The sequence below is a fragment of the Schistocerca americana genome, chromosome 1, assembly GCF_021461395.2.
Source record: "Schistocerca americana isolate TAMUIC-IGC-003095 chromosome 1, iqSchAmer2.1, whole genome shotgun sequence".
Classification (NCBI taxonomy): Eukaryota; Metazoa; Arthropoda; class Insecta; order Orthoptera; family Acrididae; genus Schistocerca; species Schistocerca americana.
In genome coordinates, this window is record NC_060119.1 from 257,372,564 (window position 1) to 257,393,603 (window position 21,040).

The 21,040-nt window shown below is 40.3% G+C and overlaps 1 protein-coding gene across 1 annotated transcript in view; it reads left to right on the forward strand.

Annotated features, from left to right (window-relative positions):
• Positions 1–4,032: 4,032 nt before the first annotated feature.
• The window catches only part of LOC124564815 (inter-alpha-trypsin inhibitor heavy chain H4-like), a 208,243-nt gene continuing 191,235 nt past the window's right edge, over positions 4,033–21,040 (forward strand). The window contains exon 1 of the mRNA XM_047131013.1: positions 4,033–4,096. Within this exon, the coding sequence (XP_046986969.1) occupies positions 4,034–4,096 (63 nt within the window). The 5' untranslated portion in view covers position 4,033. The remainder of the gene's footprint in view (positions 4,097–21,040) is intronic.

Below are 21,040 nucleotides of genomic sequence, written 5' to 3' on the forward strand. Positions count from 1 at the left end.
TCCACGCACTGCTTCCCACGGAGTGCATCCTTGATTGGGGCAAACAGGTGGAAGTCGGATGCTGCAAAATCCGGGCTGTAGGGTGGATGAGGAAAGAAAGCCCACTGAAATTTTATTGGTTCCTCTTGGGCGTGCAGATGCGTATGAGACCTTGCGTTGTCGTGGAGAAAGAGAAGTTGAGACTTACACACTTACAAAAACCTCGAATGAAAGTGTCCGCACTTCCGAACATTGCAGTAGTCACAGCTGTGTGCGACGGGCCGGCACTCGGGAGATTGGACAGATTCGCGCGACTTTGCAATGGTGACTGCCAGGTTTCCGTTAACATTCTGCGAGCGTCTGTGAATATCTGCGATGCCCTGGCCTTCGGCCAAAAGGAACTCAACGACTCAACGACAGCTCTCTGCTTGGACCGCATCTTCTTTACAGACGCCATTTTGAAGGCTACGTACAGCGTCTCCAACTGTCGGAACTTTATGAAATTGTAGGGGCTAAAGCGGGAATATTTCACGATGTCCCACAACAAATTTGGCAGTTTTGAACCATAACTGGCCGAGAAAAAAATGTTATATTCGTAGAAGACAAGTGAATCCAGTCCCAACATGTGGGAATACAAATACAGTACTCGTAACTAACTCTAGATAAAGGAAGGGCCAGTGAAGGGAAACAGAAAGGAGACAAGGATTTCTGATCAGACAGGTATAGGATCACATCAACAGCAGCAGAAAATGGTATAACGGGAGTAACATTCGTTATGAAAAGGAAGGTAGGGCAGAAAGTAAGTTACTTCGAAAAGGCCAATGACAGGGTTGTTCTCATCAGAATCAACAGCAAACCAACACTGACAACAATACTCGTAGTTCAGGTAATCATACCAACTTCGCTGGCAGGGGATGGAGAGATAGAGAAAGTACATCAGGATATTGAACGGGTAATTCTGTACGTAAAGACAGAGGAAACTCTAAAAGTCATAAGAGATTGGAATGCGGTTGTAGGGATGGGAGTAGAAGAAGAGTTTACGGGAGAATATGGGCTTGGTCGTGGAAATGAGAGACTAATTGAACTCTGAAATTTAAGAGTTGTCAGGAAGGATCGATGTGCCAAGAAATGGGATATGGAAATGCTAAAGAATGAAGAGATTTGCGTGAAGTTCTCTAAGGCTATGCATATTGTGGTGACAAACAGCTCAGTAGGCAGTTCAGTTCAAGAGAAATGGCAATCTCTAAAAAAGGCAGTCACAGAAGTTGGAAAGAAAAAGGTAGGTATAAGGAAGGTAACTACGAAGAAATCGTGGATAACAGGTTGATAGAGGGAAGAAGGAAGTACAAAAATTTTCAGGGAAATTCAGGAATTCAAAAATCCAGGTCACTCATGAATGGCATAAAGAGGGAGTGCAGGGAAGCTAAGACGAAATGGCTGCATGAAAAATGTGAAGAAATTGAAAAAGAAATGATTGTCGGAAAGACTGACTCACCATGTAGAAAAGTCAAAACAATCTTCGGTAAAATTAAAAGAAAGGGAGGTAACATCAAGAAGGCGGTGGGAATTCCACTGTTAAAGACAGAGGAGAGAGCAGATATGAGGAAAGCGACTTGTCTGATGACGTGGTAGAAGAAGAAACAGGAGTTGATGGGAATAAGACAGGGGATCCACTATTAGAACTACAATTTAAAAGGGCTTTGGACATCTTATGGTGGAGTAAAGCAGAAGGGACAGATAAAATTCCATCGGAATCTCTCAAATCATTTGGGGAAGAGGCAACAAAACGACTATTCACAATGGTGGTAGAATGTATGAGTTGGCGGTATACCATCGGATTTTCGGAAAATCATCATCCACGCAATTCCGAAGACTACAAGAGCCGACACGTGCGAGAATTACGGAACAATCAACTTAACAATTCATGTATCGAAGTTGCTGACAAGCGTAAAACACAGAAGAATGGAAAAGAAAATTGAGGATCTGTTAGATGGCGATCGGTTTGGCGGCAATATAATATGATGCAAGATATTTTACTATAAAAATACAGCGACCAGCCACTTTCTTTAATGCGTTTTATTTATGCCAATATGCATTTCGGGTTTGCAGCCATCTTCAGCTGGCAAATTACATGTATCTTCAGTTTCTACAGTGGTACAATATCGACAGCAGTTTTGGATGCTGCAGCTGGCCTGTGCAAAAGCAACGATTCCAATCATTTACTTCAATTTCGCGAGTGCAAAGTTACGCACTATCAGTTGTTCATTTTACTTACATTCTCCTCAACTTGTTTTTTCTTGGCTTTTCTTCTTTTTTGCAACAGCACAAACACTTTTTGTCACGTATTTTACATAGGCGCACTGCTTTATCCGCCATGTTGTCGACTGACAGTTTTTTTTTATTTACATAGAAGCAGTTTATCTATGGACAGAGTTATATTTTACGAAAGTTTTGAGGTTCTAGCTAAGCTACTGTTTACTAAACATTGACTTGGGTGATAGAAGTATTCTAAGTACGATGTATACTAAGTTTTTTTTTTGTTACTTAGGCAGTATTGAAGATAATAAACTAACATAACACATTTATACAAAGCAGTAATTCATACATTTACATTTTTTTGTTACTTAGGCAGTATTGAAGATGATAAACCAACATAACATATTCATACAAACCAGTAATTCATACATTTACGATATTACAAGGATAGAATTAAGATTTTCATGTTGTATATTATTACATGCATTTGTTGGGTTTATATTATTTTATGTTATTTCTTGATTGTGCTCATTAAGTGGTTTGATAAGTAGAGTGTGGAAGTTTTTCAGAAATATTCGGTTTGGTAACTCTGTTTGGTCGTTAAGTATGTTAGAAGGGGATGCATGTTTATGTGAATAAATTTCAATTTATTCTAGGAGGTTCATTCTAAAAATGGTTCAAATGGCTCTGAGCACTATGGGACTCAACTGCTGAGGTCATTAGTCCCCGAGAACTTAGAACTAGTTAAACCTAACCTAACTAACCTAAGGACATCACAAACATCCATGTTCGAGGCAGGATTCGAACCTGCGACCGTAGCGGTCTTGCGGTTCCAGACTGCAGCGCCTTTAACCGCACGGCCACTTCGGTTCATTCTTTTCGCTTTGTTGGCTAGGTGGAGAACTTGTAGGTTATGGGATATGATGTTCTTCTTCTGCTACATGTCGGGCAAATGTGGATTTATTTAAGTTTTTAAACGAAGAGCATCCATGTGTTCTCGAAAACGTATGTTGAAGTTTCTACCTGTTTGGCCTTTGTTATGATGCAAGATGTCGGGCATTGCTGACCTCAGTGAAAGTGAAGAAGAATTGCAGGATGCGTTGAATGGAATGAATAATCTACGTACAGAGTGTCGATTGGGAGTAAATCGAAGAAAGACGAAAGTAATGAGAAGTAGCAGAAAAGAGAATAGCGAGAAACTTAACATGAGAATTAGAGATTGCGAAGTTACGGAATTCTGCTACCTAGGCAGCAAAATAACCCATGAAGGACTGATCAATAAGAAAATAAAACGCAGAATAGTTCTGGCTAAAAGGGCATTCCTGGCCAAGAGAAGCCTTCTAGTATCAAGCATAGGAATAAATTTCTGACAATGTCCGTTTGGAGCACAGCATTATATGAAAGTGAAACATAGACTGGGAGAAAACCGGAACAGAAGAGAATCGAAATGAAAAGATTGGCACAGGAGAGGAATTCGTGACAGGCCACATCAAACTAGTCATAACGATGATGACTCAAAATTAAAAGAATTGTGATCACTATTGGGGTGTTGGATACTCGCACTGTGCAGATTAACTGATCGTACGTGATGGTGCCATAGAGGGAAACTCGTTCAGATTCAGACCGTGCGCTTCAAGATTAACATGATCGATACGCGCTTTGTTGTTGACGGTGGATGCACACTCACTGCACTGGCTCTTGTGCCGCTGCGGTCACGTGACTCCCAGCTGGCGACGCTGTGGCGGCCTTGAGGCTGCTCCCGCCGGCGCTCGGCCAGCGCCCGCCAGTCGGCGCCAGAATGGGGGCAGCGGCGGACACGTTGTGCGCAGCGCTTCTGCTGGCTGTCTGCCTACACGTGCAGGTACTGTCTGTCAGACCTGTACAAGGCAGCTTCTGTCCGACCGAGGTTCAAATCCATCGCCGTAACCACGTCTGTTTTAAACACTCATTCTCTATACTAACTTCATGCAACTTTGTTTTAACTGCGCATTTATGTCGTAGATATGTAATAAGACTTAAAACACAGTGCAGCTCCAGCCAGTGAAACCATAAATGTCATATATACAGGTTCAATCCGAACTCCACCGACAACGTCTCGGCGGTTGCTCGGGGAAATTTCCTGAGTACTTTCGTTTTGGTCTCCATTGACTTGACTTTTAAATTTACGAGTAGTTTCATTTCTTAGCCTCAATTTTTTATCTGTATTGCCCTGAAAACATCATGGATGTTACGTGCTGTGTGTCTTGTTTGGAATCTAACTTCTTTAACTCACACGCGGTACTTGCTGTTAACTTCAACCACCATTTTACTATTTGCCCTCAAGCTTGCTTGGTTTTCACTGGGATTTGTTTTTCCATCACTGCTAGTTGTCTTCTAACAGTGGTATATCACTGATATAGGTCAGGTGTTCCAACAATAACTCACAGAAGCTGTTCATAAAATACCCTGTTGCTCGTTACCTTGTCCATAAGAATATGTTTTACTTCTCTTTTCCAATTGTGTTTTGCTTTGTTCTTAATCTAAAGCATTTCTCTTATTGGCTTCATCAATCTTCAAAACGTATCTCAGCAATGTTCCACTTAATTCGTTTCTTGTATTAATTTCTGTTTCGTAGTGATTAATTTAGACATGATGTTTATAAAAACTATCACCTAATTCTGTGTTGCCGCGTACTCACAACATTAAGGCCTGAGCCGACCGGTGTGGCCGAGCGGTTCTAGGCGCTTCAGTCTGGAATCGCGTGACCGCTACGGTCGCAGGTTCGAATCCTACCTCGGGCATGGATGTGTGTGATGTCCTAAGGTTAGTTAGGTTTAAGTAGTTCTAAGTTCTAGGGGACTGATGACCTCAAATGTGAAGTTCCATGGTGGTCAGAGCCAGCCATTAAGGCCTGAGAAAATAATGTTAGGTACATGTACTGTAGTTCTCCGTTACGAGAGTTCTCATTCTTCTTTCCGATTAAACATGAACGTAAATGCTACCGACACTGAAAACTATGAATGCGACACTAATGTCGTTCTTCGATTATGTTTTCTATGACAGCTCCTTCCCACCCCTAATTCCACGCCTACTAGTGAAACTGTCACCAATTAGCAATGGCTAGAACTAAGTATCTGATGGGTAGTATGTTGTAACTGTACGTGCACCAAGTTCAACTGATTTTACTGTAGGCATATCAGAGTTTCTACCTTCAACCTAGAGGTTCTATGGGCAAGCCATATTCTTTGTCCGATAAGAACATGTTTTTGTAAAAAGATTTGGTCACAAGTGTCATGACGTACCAAAGCGATATTGAAAAACACACGCACACACAAATTCATTCATTTTAATATACGGAATGTATGTAAGTAATGTATACAGATTAATCGTTTCACTACAGTAAACAGGTTTAGGTGGCATTAAATGAAACAACAAGTTTACTGTTACCAGTCACCGTTTTATTTATTTCCACGACGCGTTTCGAAGGTTTAAACCTCCATCATCAGGTGGATTTACATTAGTTAGTTAGTATTAGTAAAACGGTGACTGGTAACAGTAAACTTGTTGTTTCATTTAATGTCAGTAACAGTCACGGTAAAGCCTAACCTAAAAATGTTCGCATTTAAAGGTTTAGGTGGACAAAGGCTTCAGTAATTACGTAGATGTGAAGAGATTTTCACAGCATATACTAGGTCGAAAGCTACTCCCTAGGACAGTCTTTGGACTGAAGACAGAACAACAATTCATATTAATGTGCACACTTAGTTTTATCACTCGTCTTAAAAATTGATGTAAATACGAAGTTAACTTAAAAGTGTTCCTAACTAACAGGACATATACACTGAAAAACTAAAGAAATTGGTACACCTGCGTAATATCATGTAGGGCCCCGCGACATGCAGAAGTGCCACAACTCGACGTGGCGTGGTCTCGACTAATGTCTGAAGTAGTGCTGGGAACTGATGCCATGAATCTTGTAGGGCTGTCCATAAATCCAAAGAGTGCGAGGGAATGGAGATCTCTTCTGAACAGCACGTTACATGGCATCCCAGATATACTCAATAATGTCCGTGTCTCGGGAGTTTGGTGGGCAGCGGAAGTGTTTGAACTCCGAAGAGTGTTCCTGGAGGCATTCTGTAGCAATTCTGGAGGTGTGGGGTGTCGCATTGTCCTGCTGGAATTGCCCAAGTCTGTCGGAATGCACAGTGAACATGAATGCGTGCAGTTGATCGATAGGATTCTTACGTACGTGTCACCTGTCAAAGTCGTATCTAGACGTACCAGGAGTCCCACATCACTCCAACAGCACACGCCCTACACCATTACAGAGCCACCATCAGTTTGAACAGTCCTCTGCTGACATTCAGGTTCCATGTATTCATGAGTTTGTCTCCATATCCGTACACGTCCATCCGCTCGGTACAATTTGAAACGAGACTCGTCCGAGCAGGCACCATGTTTCCACTCTTCAACAGTCTAATGTCGGTACTGACGGGTACAGGCGAGGCGTAAAGCTTTGTGTCGTGCATACATCAAGGGTATATGAAAGGGCCTTCGGCTTCCAAAGCCCATATTAATGATGTTTCTTTGAATGGTTCGCACGCTGATTACGGGAGGGTTGCACTTCTGTCAAGCTGAACGACCCTCTTCAGTCGTTGTTGATCCAGTTCTTACAGGGTGTTTTTCCGGGCCGCAACGATGTCGGAGGTCCTTGATATTCACATTATACTCGTGAAATGGTCGTACGGGAAAATCCCCACTTCATCGCTACATCCGAGATGCTGTGTCCCATCGTTCATGCGCCGACTATAACACCAAGTTCTTGATAACCTGCCACTGTAGCAGCAGTAACCGATGTAACAACTGCGCCAGACACTTGTTTTCTTATGTGGGCGTTGCCGACCGCAGTGCCGTATTCTGCCTGTTTACATATAACTGTATTTAAATATGCTTTCCTATACCACTTTCTCTGGCGCTTCAGTGTATAAACGTCACACATCAAAAGGAATTTGTTATACTGTGGAGATTCAGGTTCGTATATTATACAGACAACTATCCTTTTTAATGCTCATCATGATTCGGCGCATTTCTACCGTCAACAAGTGGATACTTTTATTCAGGCCTGTACAATAGAAGTATGTTACGAGTAACAAGTATTCGAATGGAAATTAGGCGTAAAACATTTATATCTATTCTGCGGAGTTTTAGTTTCTAACATTGTAGAGCAGGCGGTATTAGTCACGAGAGATAATATATTTTAGGCCTAATTTTCCTTCCTTTACAGTTCTGAACAAAGTTGCGAACTGTACAAATGTGCCAAAACACTGTTGAGCATTAGTGAGAATAGCTGTTTGCATAATGGGTGGGTTGTAGTTTCATAATTTAATCTTCAAACACCAACACTGTTAAAAGTCTCAAAACCAAATGATGATAATTATAGTACAGAAATAAGTATCACAAATTCCTAAGAAATATAGTATACTACTGCTGGTGCATTTTAATGCACAAAAGAACAAAGAGAAAAAAATTCACGAATATTATTGAAAGTACTCATCCCACGAGAGAACGATCAGGAATGGCGAAAGAAAAACAGGACTCTGCAGAGCAAACAGCGTACTAATAAAACTCACTCCCTTCAAGAGTCTCTCTGCACAGAAAAACACATGCTGAAAATCCCAGTTTAAGAGAATTTCAAAGAGATCACGTTGCAATATCGAGCGAATCCTCCCAAGAAGTCCAGAATGTTCAGATAATAAGAAGTGCTGAACTAGAATTTGATACTACCTATCTAAAATCAAAGTTAAGATCTAACCGCCGCGCGGTGTGACCACTTGGTTAGAGGCGCCATGTCATGGATTGCGTTGCCTCTCCCACCAAAGGTTCGAGTCCTCCCTCGAGCATGAGTGTGTGTGTGTGTGTGTGTGTGTGTGTGTGTGTGTGTGGGTAGGTGTTGTTCTTAGAATAAGTTAGTTTAAGTCGTGTGTAAGTCTAGAGACCGATGACCTCAACAGTTTGGTCCCTTAGGAATTCACACACATTTGAACATTTAAATTCTAATCAAGAAATACCAAGCGAGATGCCAAAGTAAATACTTTTGAATATTTTTAGAAAAGTTTTTTAAAAAACTTTTTAAAATATTTAGACCACTTGTACCCATCTCCTGATTATGTCAGGAAATAATATAAACTCTAAATATGACACTGAAAACTAAAACGAAGAAGCTTTTGGACAAATTAGTACCGAAAAATCCAGAAAATGGGAACAATTGAAACAGTTCAAATACTCGTAACAAAGGAAACAGTTCTTTTGGCCAAAGTCGAAAGGCACGCCTGGTGCAATTTGCAATGTGATGAAGCAGTCATGAGAAGACAAAATGCATCACAAAAATGGAATAAAGACCGGAACACGGGAAAAACAACAAGATTACTTTAAAACTAGGAAGAAAAAAGTCAAAATGATCAGGAATACTAAGAGAAATTGTGATAAAAAACAAACGGACCACATGTGCACATAGTGAGTTATAGTTTTCATAGATCATTTGTAGGATATATTTCGTCGAAATGGTGTTAGATGAGTCAGTTTGCAGGATATGTATACATAATTAGTGTTAATGTTAATGAACATATTATTTTTTAGTCCTACTCATGAAATCACGCTTAAAAATTAAGTTTTCTTTTTTACAAGTTACCTCCTTTTCTAATAAAGGTCATCCCTGGACTAGGAGTCGCCAGTGGAAATTATAAGCTTTGGCACCTATCAAGCGTTTTACGTTATTGGAAAAATGGTCATAAATGAAGGTCTCATCGGATTTGTTGCCGGATCCTAAAGTCGCCATCTTCCGGAGAACGCTGCTTCTGCTGATGAGTCCCGCAGAGAATTGACACCAGGCTTCCAATCGACATCCTATATAGGACTTCGTACCGTACGCGCCCATCACGGTTGCTGCCCTCCAAGACTGCACAGCTGGCGCCGCCCTTAGTATAACACTGGCGGCAACGATATATCGCACTCAGGGACGATTTTCGAACACTCGGACTGGCCGCACCGAAGATCGTTCTGTTTTGATGCGAGATAGTACGGGGTTCCACGTCCTGCCAAGAGAAAACCCACTGTCTCAATTAATTAAATTATCCGCCAACCTAATTTCAGTTGCCTCCTTATAGACATTGTTCCAAAAACCGGAAATTTTGGAAACTATCACAATTTCGTTAAATTTCATACCGTGTCCCTCATTTAAGCAGTATTCTGCTACTGCCGATTTTTACGGCTGTTGTAGCCTCGTATGACGGCGATGTTGCACATACTTGTCACGAACTGTGCGAATCAAACGGCCGATTTAAGCCTTCCCACATCGACACACAATTCTGCATACACCAGGTTTCCTAAGCCCCAAATTATTTTCAGTCTTGGAAGGTGGACGGAACACACTCTTCGTGTTAAAATTCCTTAAATTCTTCCAATCTTAAACGATATGCCCCAGCATAAGGAATATAGGTCACCGATCTATTTTCCTCTTCATGCACCTCCGGTGATGGTCCATACTCCATAGCCCAACGAATCTCCTTCTCAGAGTATCCATTTTCTTAAAAACAGCCATAAAATTAGCAAGGTCTTGGGTTAAGCTATCCGTGTCGCAAATGGCATATGCTCTGTGTACCAAAGTCCTAAGGACGCCACTGCGTTGGTGGATGACAACTCTTGGAATGCAGATAGCGATCTGTGCGCGTAGGCTTTCGGTGAACGCTATATCCCGATGTACCATCTGATTTTTTGTCAACCATAACGTCAAAAAATGGTAGCATCCCATCACTTTCAACCTCCATGGTAAATTTAATGCTGGAATGAAGACAGTTGAAGTGGTCCAAAAATCTATTAAGAGCATCTTGTTCATGTGGCCAGATGAAAAAGGTTTCATCCACATACATCCAGAAGCACATTGGTTCAAAGCCGAAGTCCTCAGTGCCATATCCTCGAAGTCTTCCATAAACAAATTGGCAACTATGGGTGATAAAGGACTACTCACAGCTACTTCGCCATTCTGTTCAAAAATGTTGCCGTTAAATAAAAAAATGTGGGTGTCAGCAAATGATGACAAAGCTTCACCTACTCTTCATCCAGTTTTCCACTAACCAAACTAAGGGAATCCTCCATAGGGACTCGTGTAAACAGAGACACCACATCAAAACTCACTAATAGAACTGAAGGAAACCCGGTGTATACAGAATTCCGTGTCAATGTGGGAAGGCTTACATCGGCCATTTGATTCGTACAGTTCGTGAGAGGTATGTGCTACATCGCCGTCATACGAGGCTACAACAGCCGTAAAATCGGCAGTAGCAGAACACTGCTTGAATGAGGGAGACGGTAAGAAATTTGACGAAATTGTGATAGTTTCCAAAATTTCCGCTTATTGGAACAGTGTCTATAAGGAGACAAATGAAATTAGGTTGGCGGATAATTTAATTAATTGAGACAATGGGTTTCCTCTTGCCAGGACGTGGAATCCTGTAATATGCAGCATCAGAACAGAACGTTCTCCGGTGCGGCCAGTCCGAGTGCTAGAAAATTGTGTCTTAGTTCGATATATAGTCACCGTCGGTGTTCTACTAAGGTATTGGAGGGCAGCAACCATGATGGGCGGCGCATGCGCCGTGTACGGTACGGGGTCCTATATAGGATGTCGATTTGCAGCCTGGCGTCAGTTCTCAGCGGGACTCATCAGAAGAAGCAGCATTCTCCTGAAGATGGCGAACAGTCGGAAAGCCGAAATATCGAATCGAGTTGATTTTAGGATCCGGCAGCAAATCCGAAGAGATTTTCATGGCTTCTTACGCAGGGACAGCCTACGAAGTCACAAATTGTCATACATCTTTGTTGCTGCGTTGCGTAAGACATTATGTAGTGGTTATATCCTGAGTATGTCTGTACACTGATTCTTTTGTTTCCACGACTAGTAATTATTTAAAGATCGAAAGCAGCTGAAGTTAACTGTCTGAGCGGCTCAGTAACATGCTTCTTCCGGGCCAAGTATCCATCAATACGCATACCAAAAACTTTGGAGAAATGTAAATAACAGTAGAAATTTCTATCGGACTTCTAAAAAAATTTAAGTAAATGTTCTCCATCGAAACCTCGCCTGAAAGACTAAAGCTGTAAAAATAGCACATAATAACCAACAAAACATTGACTTTTTAGTAAAATTAAAATTTTTAGTAGGATTGGTTGCAATAAAAATTAAAATTATAGCATTTTAGCAAACTACTTTGAAAATTTATTAATTTGTGAGTATCTTAAATCAAGTTTTAACTTTATATGAGAACAGCATACCAGAACTCCCATCCTCTGATGAAAGCAGAAGTCGAGAAAAGCATCAAATTCCTCGAATGCAATCAAGCACATGGGAACGACTCCGATGACAAAGTAATTTGTGTGCTGGAAAAAGTCATCATGGACTGGAGAATGTTATCAGGAGACACTCAAATCAATGAAGGATTTGGATTAGATGATGAAAGAGGCAAGTTACAAATAGAGTTTGCAGACGACATAACTTTCCTTTCACATCGAATGGAAACAGCCACTAACGAGGTAGAATTGGTGAATGAACGCCCTGAAAAAGCACACGTACAAAACTCCTTTGAAAAAACTAAATTTATCACAAATATTAAGGCTGTTCGTAAGATAGTGAAAATTAAATTATGAAAAATTGTGAACACTTACGAATTCGAGTGCGTAGGAGAAGTAATTGAACAATACATTCAGAAGCTGTTAAAACAAGACAAAGCCAACCAGGCGCAGCATTTTCTCTTCTTCTTTTATGACGAACCGTTTTATATCCCGCCAGTGACGTGTGAAGTAGCTGCGTACGTTAGTTCCAGTACGTCTGGCAGCTTAACAGTGTTGTTACTTCTCGGGCCAGATCCCGCAGCTTGGCTCCAGATCAGTTTTGTTGGGTTCGTATTGTAATGATACAGTAGCAGATGTAAAAATGCAGCATTTCTATGATGTGCTCGCTGCTGTGAAAATGATTGTTTGTCATGTTTCTACGATACTTATCTACCTCTATGGTATAAAACGATGGACAAGTCCAAATAAAAAGAATTTGGATTTTAATTTTTGGCTTAAAAATTAAAGTGTTATGTTTTCTTAATTTAAACAACATTTATGAACAGTCTTTCATAAAACATCAATAATTATTGAAATGGGAACAGCAATTACGCGTGCAATATGTAATTAGAAACAAGAAGACGTGCATTATTGACAAAAAGACGCTGAGTTTTATAAATACGAGATGTAGGTATTTCAAATTGACCGAGAAAAAAAATGATAGTAGGGAGATTCGAACCAACGCACGAATAACCGCATCTAGTCCACATCCCATTACGCTGCCGAATTGCACTACACACTCAATGTGGATGTGTTTGTAACTGTGTTACATACAACACAAGGAAAACCTCAAAGCCGATTATCTCCGTAAATTTAAGAAAAACATTGAAAATAGCCTATTTCTCTGCATTTTTAACCGTGCTCTACGCGCGTGTTTCCCTTCGGAATAGAAAGCAGCTCTGCCATTTTTATACTACGCATTAACAGCGCGACAGTCAGAGCACAATGCTTCAGAGGCTGTGACTGTACGCGATTTTTGAAATAAAAACTACGTAGTTAAAGCGTGATTAATAAAACCGTTGATGGGTGTTAATACATTTGAATATCTTAAAGTTTCATTTTACGTAGCTTAGTAATAAGATATCTAATATATAAGTAGGACCTACTTCGAAGAGCGTAACAACACCAGTGTACGTGTGCTACGGCTTCTGATCAATCATCGCGTTTCTGTTTGTTTACATTAGGTTTATTCTTATGATGATCGGGTTATAGTAGCAGTCAGCATGGGTCAGCTTAGTGATGCCTCTCATTATTCTTCGTATTTTACTGCCTCTGTCAATACATGTCGATAAAACGAATATCGCACTACATTAACCTGAGACCACTCTTTCAAATGGGCTCGTAAGATTTCGCTTTAATCCTTAGCCTCCCAGGTCGGATTTTTGTCATGCTCTGTCCCAGTGCAATCTCACAGACCTCTATATTTATGTAGCCATAACAATTGCATTCAACAATTTCAGTGAAAAGTTTCAGCTTTTTTTGTAAAAGATTACATTAATATCATACAAAAATATATTGAAACAAATTTTATTTTTTTACGAAAAAACGTATTTAAACACAAAACTACGTAAAATAACAACACATCACAATATTAATTCTATAAAAATTCAAATATCATGTACTCTAAATGTTATTTTTTTGCTATATTTTTATTGTTTATTACACATGTAATAATAGAAACATAAGAAACTCCCATGAAACAAACAAAAATTAAAATTGCACTAGAACCTTTTAGGTTTTTAATTGCTTTCTCAGAAGTTCTCTTTGTACTCGTAAGTTTCTGTGTAGCGGATTGGCTTCTTGCAACGATCGCAAATATGATGCGTCTTCCCCATCTATTTTGGGTCGCAGGTAGAGCATGTTTAGCGTTTTTCCAATCGTTCAATGACGACTTCTGCTCTTGGTTCTGCTACATCCAAAACACAGCGAATGGATGCATTACTTTCGCGGGGAATGTGACAGTTGTTGACTCGCTTTTCCGTCTGTGGTGTCAGCAACGAGTTTGCAAACTTCTTCAAAAATTTAAAGTGGCAGGCTTGAGTATTGTCCTTGAAGGAGCTGTCAAGGACGAATGCATGTTCAACAGGCTGAAAACAATGTCATTGGCTACTGTTGGGTACGTCGCGCAGTTGAATACTTGACACTTTTCATCTAGGGCATCAACACCACCTTTAGTATGATTCTAGTGTTAAATTATTTGTGTTTTACCTGTATGACCACCTTTACATTCTTCATGGTTCATAGACGAAATGAGAATCAGGAACCTACCCTTTTTGGCACAAAAGAAACTAGACTTAGATCAGAACCGATTTCCTTGGTTGTTACAGGTAAGAATTCTTTTCCAGTTTTTTACCCTCACATGTACTTTATTTCTCTCGATTTCAGACACGTTGCTAACTAGACTGATTTAAAGAAACTCTCTGCAGTAATACTACTTTCAGTCTGTTTAGTTGGTTTAGCAAGTTTAATCACAGCCTGAGTTGGTGTCTGAGCTTTGTTCATCTGAATCCCTTCCTGTGTAGACAAATGTGTTAAACAGATAACCAGTGCGAGGATCAATACGCCACATGATTTTTGAGCAATACTTCCTTGGTTTGTTTGGAACGTACATTTTGAATCTGCATTTACCACAAAATGATTCCTGCGTTTCATCGATATATGCACATTCTCCAGTGCTGTGTGACGTTGGACAGTTGTCAACAAATTTTGTAAAAATTTATGACTGGATCTAAGTGATTGTTTCGCATGCGTTCAAAACGGGTTGCAGGGTCACCGAATTGCAAGTATATTCGATCTGTGTCAAACCGATTTAGGGGTATAATGCATCTTAATGTATCACGTCCAGTACCACCTGTGGCATAAAATAATTTGTAATCTTCTCTACTGGATTTGAAAATAGCTGAATAAAATAGTAAACCTAAGAATGTTTTTAGTTCTCGTGAATCAGCTTCATACCAATCATTTGGATCATTTTCAGGTTTTTCTTTGTTTATTTTTACGTTGCTTCAGTAAAAAGCAAATTCAATTAGTAAGGGGATCTGGATTATCACGTACTTGAACAGGTGGTCGCACTGTTGCAGACGAATTATATTATGCTGGCGAACACGAAATCGCTTGAGAAAAGGTTTCGATAATCAGCGATATTTGTTTCGAACTAGTATATTTTTAGCAGAACTTTTAGCATCGCAGTAATAACAAACGCTAGGATTAAAGATCATTTTGTTCGTAACGGGAAGCAAACCATTTTCCGTCGACATTGCACGTTGCATGAAAGACATGATTAACAGTTTTTGTTTGGTCTGATGTCAGCTACACATTGCGAAAACTAAATTGCAAATATATGCCGAAACACCGGAGAAAATGTACATACTCGAATTGTTAGCCAATCAACAGATTGTACTAATAATTATGAACTGTATTTTTTGTACAAACATACATTTTTAATGGAAAAAGCCTATTCACTTTAATAAACTAAAAGTAGAGCAGATTAGAATGTCTGTGGTTTCTGTGGCAGGCTTACAGTGCGAGTTGTTTACGGAATGTCGTATTTTGAAAAGTTCTCACGCCGAAACTTGTTTGTGCCATTCAGCCTGTGTGGTTGCCAGGTACAATAATGTCATGTTTGCTTGCAGTGTACTTGTGATTTCCTTGAATACGTTGTGATTTGCTAGTCAGTGTGTGAGAGTCCATGCAGTACGTTGTGAGTGGCCGACTGCTCTTTGTGTATGTAGAGTGTAGGAAGAAAGCAATTTCTGCAATAGTTACGGTGCAAGTTTTAGGTGATCCATCCTGTACACGGCGTGTTTGCTTTAATCTGAGACAACTAAATATCTCGAAAGCAACGCATCATATGCAAAAAAGGTCTAGGTGGAAAGTTAATATCAGCAAAGGGCACATCTGTCTGCGCTACAACTGGCCACCTCCTAAACAACCCGTCTGTCTGGGCGGAATCAAGTTTGCATTTTCTTAGGGGAACGCTTCATTTTTATCAGGGTCCCGTACCTCAGTTTGTAAAACCGGAATTCTTATATGCTCGCTTTATTGTCTGACTATCAGTCTGTTTGTCTGACTGGTAAGAACCCTTCTTTTCAGGAAAGAGTAGATGTATCGAGTTCAAATTTATGCCACGTATTAAGCTCTGCAGTGTACACCTTGTTGGTGTAAAACTGTCAAGATTCTATGTCAGTTCAGTCAAAAGAAACGGCCATTAACGTTACATAATTTGATACTCGAAAACTCATTCATTAAAACCTATAGGATACTTCCTGCGGACCTGGAATCGTGAAATTGGGCAAGAAGCAAGCTTTCACAGTATAAGTAAAAAATTCTAAAATGCTAAATCTGTAATTATATAACATAAAAAACTATTTTTTGTCGTTTGTTTATTACTCTTTCTGTTTGTCCGTCTGTCGAGACTATTTTTCTCTGGAAGAGATAGGCATATTAGATTCAAATTTACATCACATATGAAGGTCAATGGTCGTTTGACGGTGTAAAAATTTTAATCTTCTAAGTCAATTCAGTCAAAAGATACGGCTATTTGTGTCCACATATTCTGATACTCAAAAACTTACTCATCAAAACCCATACGGTGAAATTTGGCTAGAAGCAAGGTTTCACAGCACAAGTAAAGGGAAAATCCGAATTTGTTAATTCGTAATTGTATGAGACGAAAAGAAATTTCTCTTGTCATTTGTTATCCGATTTCACACTTGAAAATATGACATTCTCGAAAGTTTTGGAATCACTGGGACCGATATCTTGCCAGTATCACTGTCGATAACAGCAATAATCATGAACATCCTCGATTTCTGGAATGGATCGACTGTCTATACAAATAATACTGAACCCACAGTGCCCTATTCCTGCTCACATCTGGCCAGTCTTTTGCATAATTGGATTTTACGTTAAAATATACGCACGGTTTCCTCAAACCATTCTTTATCCATTCGTGGTAGATGGTGCTGTAATCAACATGTATCAAGTGTGCCTGTTTTTGCGTTTAAGAATCGACGCATTTGATTCTATATGTTTCATTTACTGTGTAACTGTATTTCTTTGTATTTAAAGGTTGATATTTATGTTCGAAATTTACTTTAGTGATGCAAATTTGACAGTACAGAACAATATGTGTAGCCGTTTCAATGTCTCCTTAAAAACTACGCTTAGCGTAATCCACGAACAACGACGTGGATCTAATACCTCTCTGTTCCGATCAGGATGCTTGACACCAGTGAGTCCCCTCGCCTCTCACAGTTTGGATGCTTGATTTCAGTGAGCCCCTGCCTCTAAGGAAAATTGTAATCCACAATGATTTTAAATTGTGTACTTTTGTTCTGCGAACGAACCGATAAATCCATCGAAATGGAAAGACGTCAGTTTGAACATTTATTGTCAATTACAGTTGTGGTGAGAGGCAAAGGGGCTCGCTGAAATAAATGACCCCAACGGTGAGAGGCAAGGGGACTCGCTGAAATCAAGCACCCAGGTGGTGGGTGGCAAGGGGATTCACCGAAATTAAGCTCCTCATTGGTGAGATCCAAGGAGGCTAGCGATATCGGGCTTCCTGATCGGACGAGAGAGCTACTAGATCGACGCCGTTGTTCCTGTGTCACGCTAAACGTAATTTCTAACCAGCCATTGAAAGGGCTGAACATATTGTACTGTACAATCAAATTTGCAACACTTAAGTAAATTTCTAACATAAATATCAACCGTTAGACCTCAAATTCTTACATTTACATCGTGAATGAAATGTAGAATCAGATGAATCGGTTCTTGAATGCAAAAACGGCCACACTTGTTATTTGTCGATTGAAACGCCATCTGCCAACAATGGAAAACAATGGTTCGAGTAAACTGTAGATGTGTTTTGCGGTACAATCTGAGTATGAATAAATATGGGCGGGGGTGTTCCCAGGTTGAAAGTACAAATTTGATCCCTCCCACGTAGGAGATGTGGTTAGGAAGTGACCAGTTTTTTTTTTTTTTCATACGATTCGTCGTTTTCTATACACAGTTGTTTGTGGAGAAGAGGTCAATATTTTTAAAGAGTGGTAGAATATGTAATTCTGAACTAAAAATGTTATATGAACATGGGTCCGCAAATGCTTCGTTAGGGACGTATGGGTATTGAAAGGAACTTTAATTCTGCAAATCTGATGTGGACAACGGGAACGCATACGCAATACAGCTGGACCGTAACGTGATTTTCTTGCAAAGAATGCACGGGTACATGCCATGTTTACGCTATGCAACCTACCATGTATTATGGTCATGTGACGTAGTTAGTACGTAGTACAATCACCAGTTGTTTGCGCAGTTGTGCCGTGTAAGCAGCATTGTGTAGTCTACCGGCGATGGATTGGTTAGCTGTGTAGTGTATGGTGTTAACTGTGTTCGTACAAGCGTTGCTAACAATGCCACTCGTCCACAGTAATGAGGAATACGCAGATATGGTGTATGGTTATGGCTTCTGCGACGGTAGTGCTACCGCTGCAACAGAAGAATACCACAGGCGCTTTCTGAGTCTACGATTACCTGATCGCAGGGTGTTTACCGAAGTGTGTATCACTTTGCGTGCAACAGGCTCTCTTCCAAGTAGACATTTTTCGTCTGAGCGTGCACGTCAACAATCTTTGCAAGAACAGGAAGAAATTACTGCAAGTCAGGTTACCTTCCATTCAGAAAGCTCTTGCACTCAGCGATAGTTATATTGACTCGTAAATTATGGATTTCAGCGATCAGTCGTCTTCTTTAAATTTTATTGTGTAGATCTAGAAGCTAGCCATTCTAAATGCACTATTATTTTCGCTCAATGGATGTAATGCCTGTTGGTCGGGCTTCATCCACAGTTATTTAAAAACGACAACTGATTGCTGCAATCTATAATTTACAAATTATTGCAAGTGTTGAGCATACGAAGAATGTCCCTTCGTATGAATGTCCCACAGACACATGTATGGGAAACATTACATGCGCAAAAAAAGGACAACTTTTTGCTGCAATCTATAATTTACAAATTATTGCAAGTGTTGAGCATACGAAGAATGTCCCTGCGTATGAATGTCCCACAGACACATGTATGGGAAACATTACATGCGCAAAACCTGTATCCATTTCACATACAGCGTGTTCAAAATCTCCACGTTGGCGACAATGCCCAACGACTTCGCTTCGGTTACTGGGTAATCGAGAATAGTCATTTTCTTCCATTCAAACTATTCACTTACGAAGCCCAGTTTTCACGACATGGAATAAACAAAACACGCAATAATCATCGATGGTCACGGGAAAATACACGCACTTCAGTGCATAGTAATTTCCAAGTTCGTTTTGCCATAATGTTTGGTGCGGCATGATCGATAACCTTTTGATAGGTCAATTTACTATCAATCAGCGATTGACGAGAGAGAGCTATTGCATTTTTTGAAAAATTCATTTTTGTAATTATTGGAAGACGTTCCTTTAGCCAAGCGAACTGGCACGTACTTTCAACATGACGGTGCCCATCCACATGTTACCTTACGTGTGAAGCCGGCCGCGGTGGTCTCGCGGTTAAGGCGCTCAGTCCGGAATCGCGCGACTGCTACGGTCGCAGGTTCGAATCCTGCCTCGGGCATGGATGTGTGTGATGTCCTTAGGTTAGTTAGGTTTAAGTAGTTCTAAGTTCTAGGGGACTGATGACCACAGATGTTAAGTCCCATAGTGCTCAGAGCCATTTGAACCATTTTTTTACGTGTGAAGGACCATCTCAATCGCACCCACCCTAATCGCTGGATTGGCCGTGGCTGTGCTATTAACTGGCCTCCACGATCACCTGACCTTGCCCCTTTAGGCTTCTGTTTATGAGGTTGGATGAAACCAGAGGTGCACAAAGTGAAGGCAAATACACGAGATGAACTGCTTCGTCGCATCATGGACGCTGCTGTATTGATTACGAACCAACCACAGGCAACTGACCAAGCAACACAACATGTTTGTGCATTGACTTTCATGGTGGGGTATTCGAACCATTTCTGTGAACTGTACTACATCTGTACGATAAGTGTTAAAGCCGTATGTAAAAGACATGGTACGTATTTTTCAACTAAATACATGTAACGTGCATGTTGTAATGCATTATGTACTGTATACAAATTAAATAATCATTATTTAAAAATGTGTAACATAACTGTACTTCTCTGTAACATTGTTTTCAAGAAAATCACCTTACGGTCCAGTTATATTGCATATACGTTCACGTTGTGCACATTAAATTTGCACAATTAAAGTTCCTTTCAATACTCATACCTCCCTAACGAAGCATTTGCGGACCTATGTTCATGTAACATTTTTTGTTCAGAAGTACTATCACTGTGTAAAATATTGACCTTTCCTCCCCGAACACTCTGTATATATATCTGTGTGTGTATGTGTGTGTGTGTGTGTGTGTGTGCGTGTGTGTGTGTGTGTGTGAGAGAGAGAGAGAGAGAGAGAGAGAGAGAGATTGTGTGGCAAAGGTGCTGGAAGGGCTACAAGAAGTAGCGATTGTTTTTCTGCTGGCTCGATACGTTATGTGACGAGAAGTGTGGCCAGTCCTGTCAGAAATGTCATACTCACTGGACGACGATTCCTACACGTACATTAAAGTTTAAAATGCTGTGATTTTACTCCGGTGCATATGTCGGTTTTAACAACGTACTGAATCTGTAGATGACGATACAAGCTATGAATATCGCTTCAGAAATCTTTTGCAGCGGAGTTTTTTGAGCCGCTGCAGTCATTGCTGTGAACAATATATGGTTGCGTCAGATTAGATCACAAGTTCTCCATCACAGTCTACAAGCTAGCACAGTTGATATGCAGCAACCGTCGGAGTTATTGCGTTGGTGCCTAAGTTCGTAGCCTTTGTCCGTAAATTTGATAAGTACAACAGACGCACATAACAGATACTGTAGTTAGCAATAATGTATTTTCCTTCACTATTTAAAACGCTGGGATAACTTTTCGATTGTGCAGCTGTAGAAATCAAGTGGTTTTGAGGCGAAGAACTCATCGAAGCATGTTCGGAGCGCGTTTTCATCCGGAAAGGAAGACAGCGGAAAAGTGAAAATCTGAGGGCGCAAGATCAGGTGAATAAGGTGGGTGAGGAATGATTTCCCAACTCAGCTTCTGTATTGTC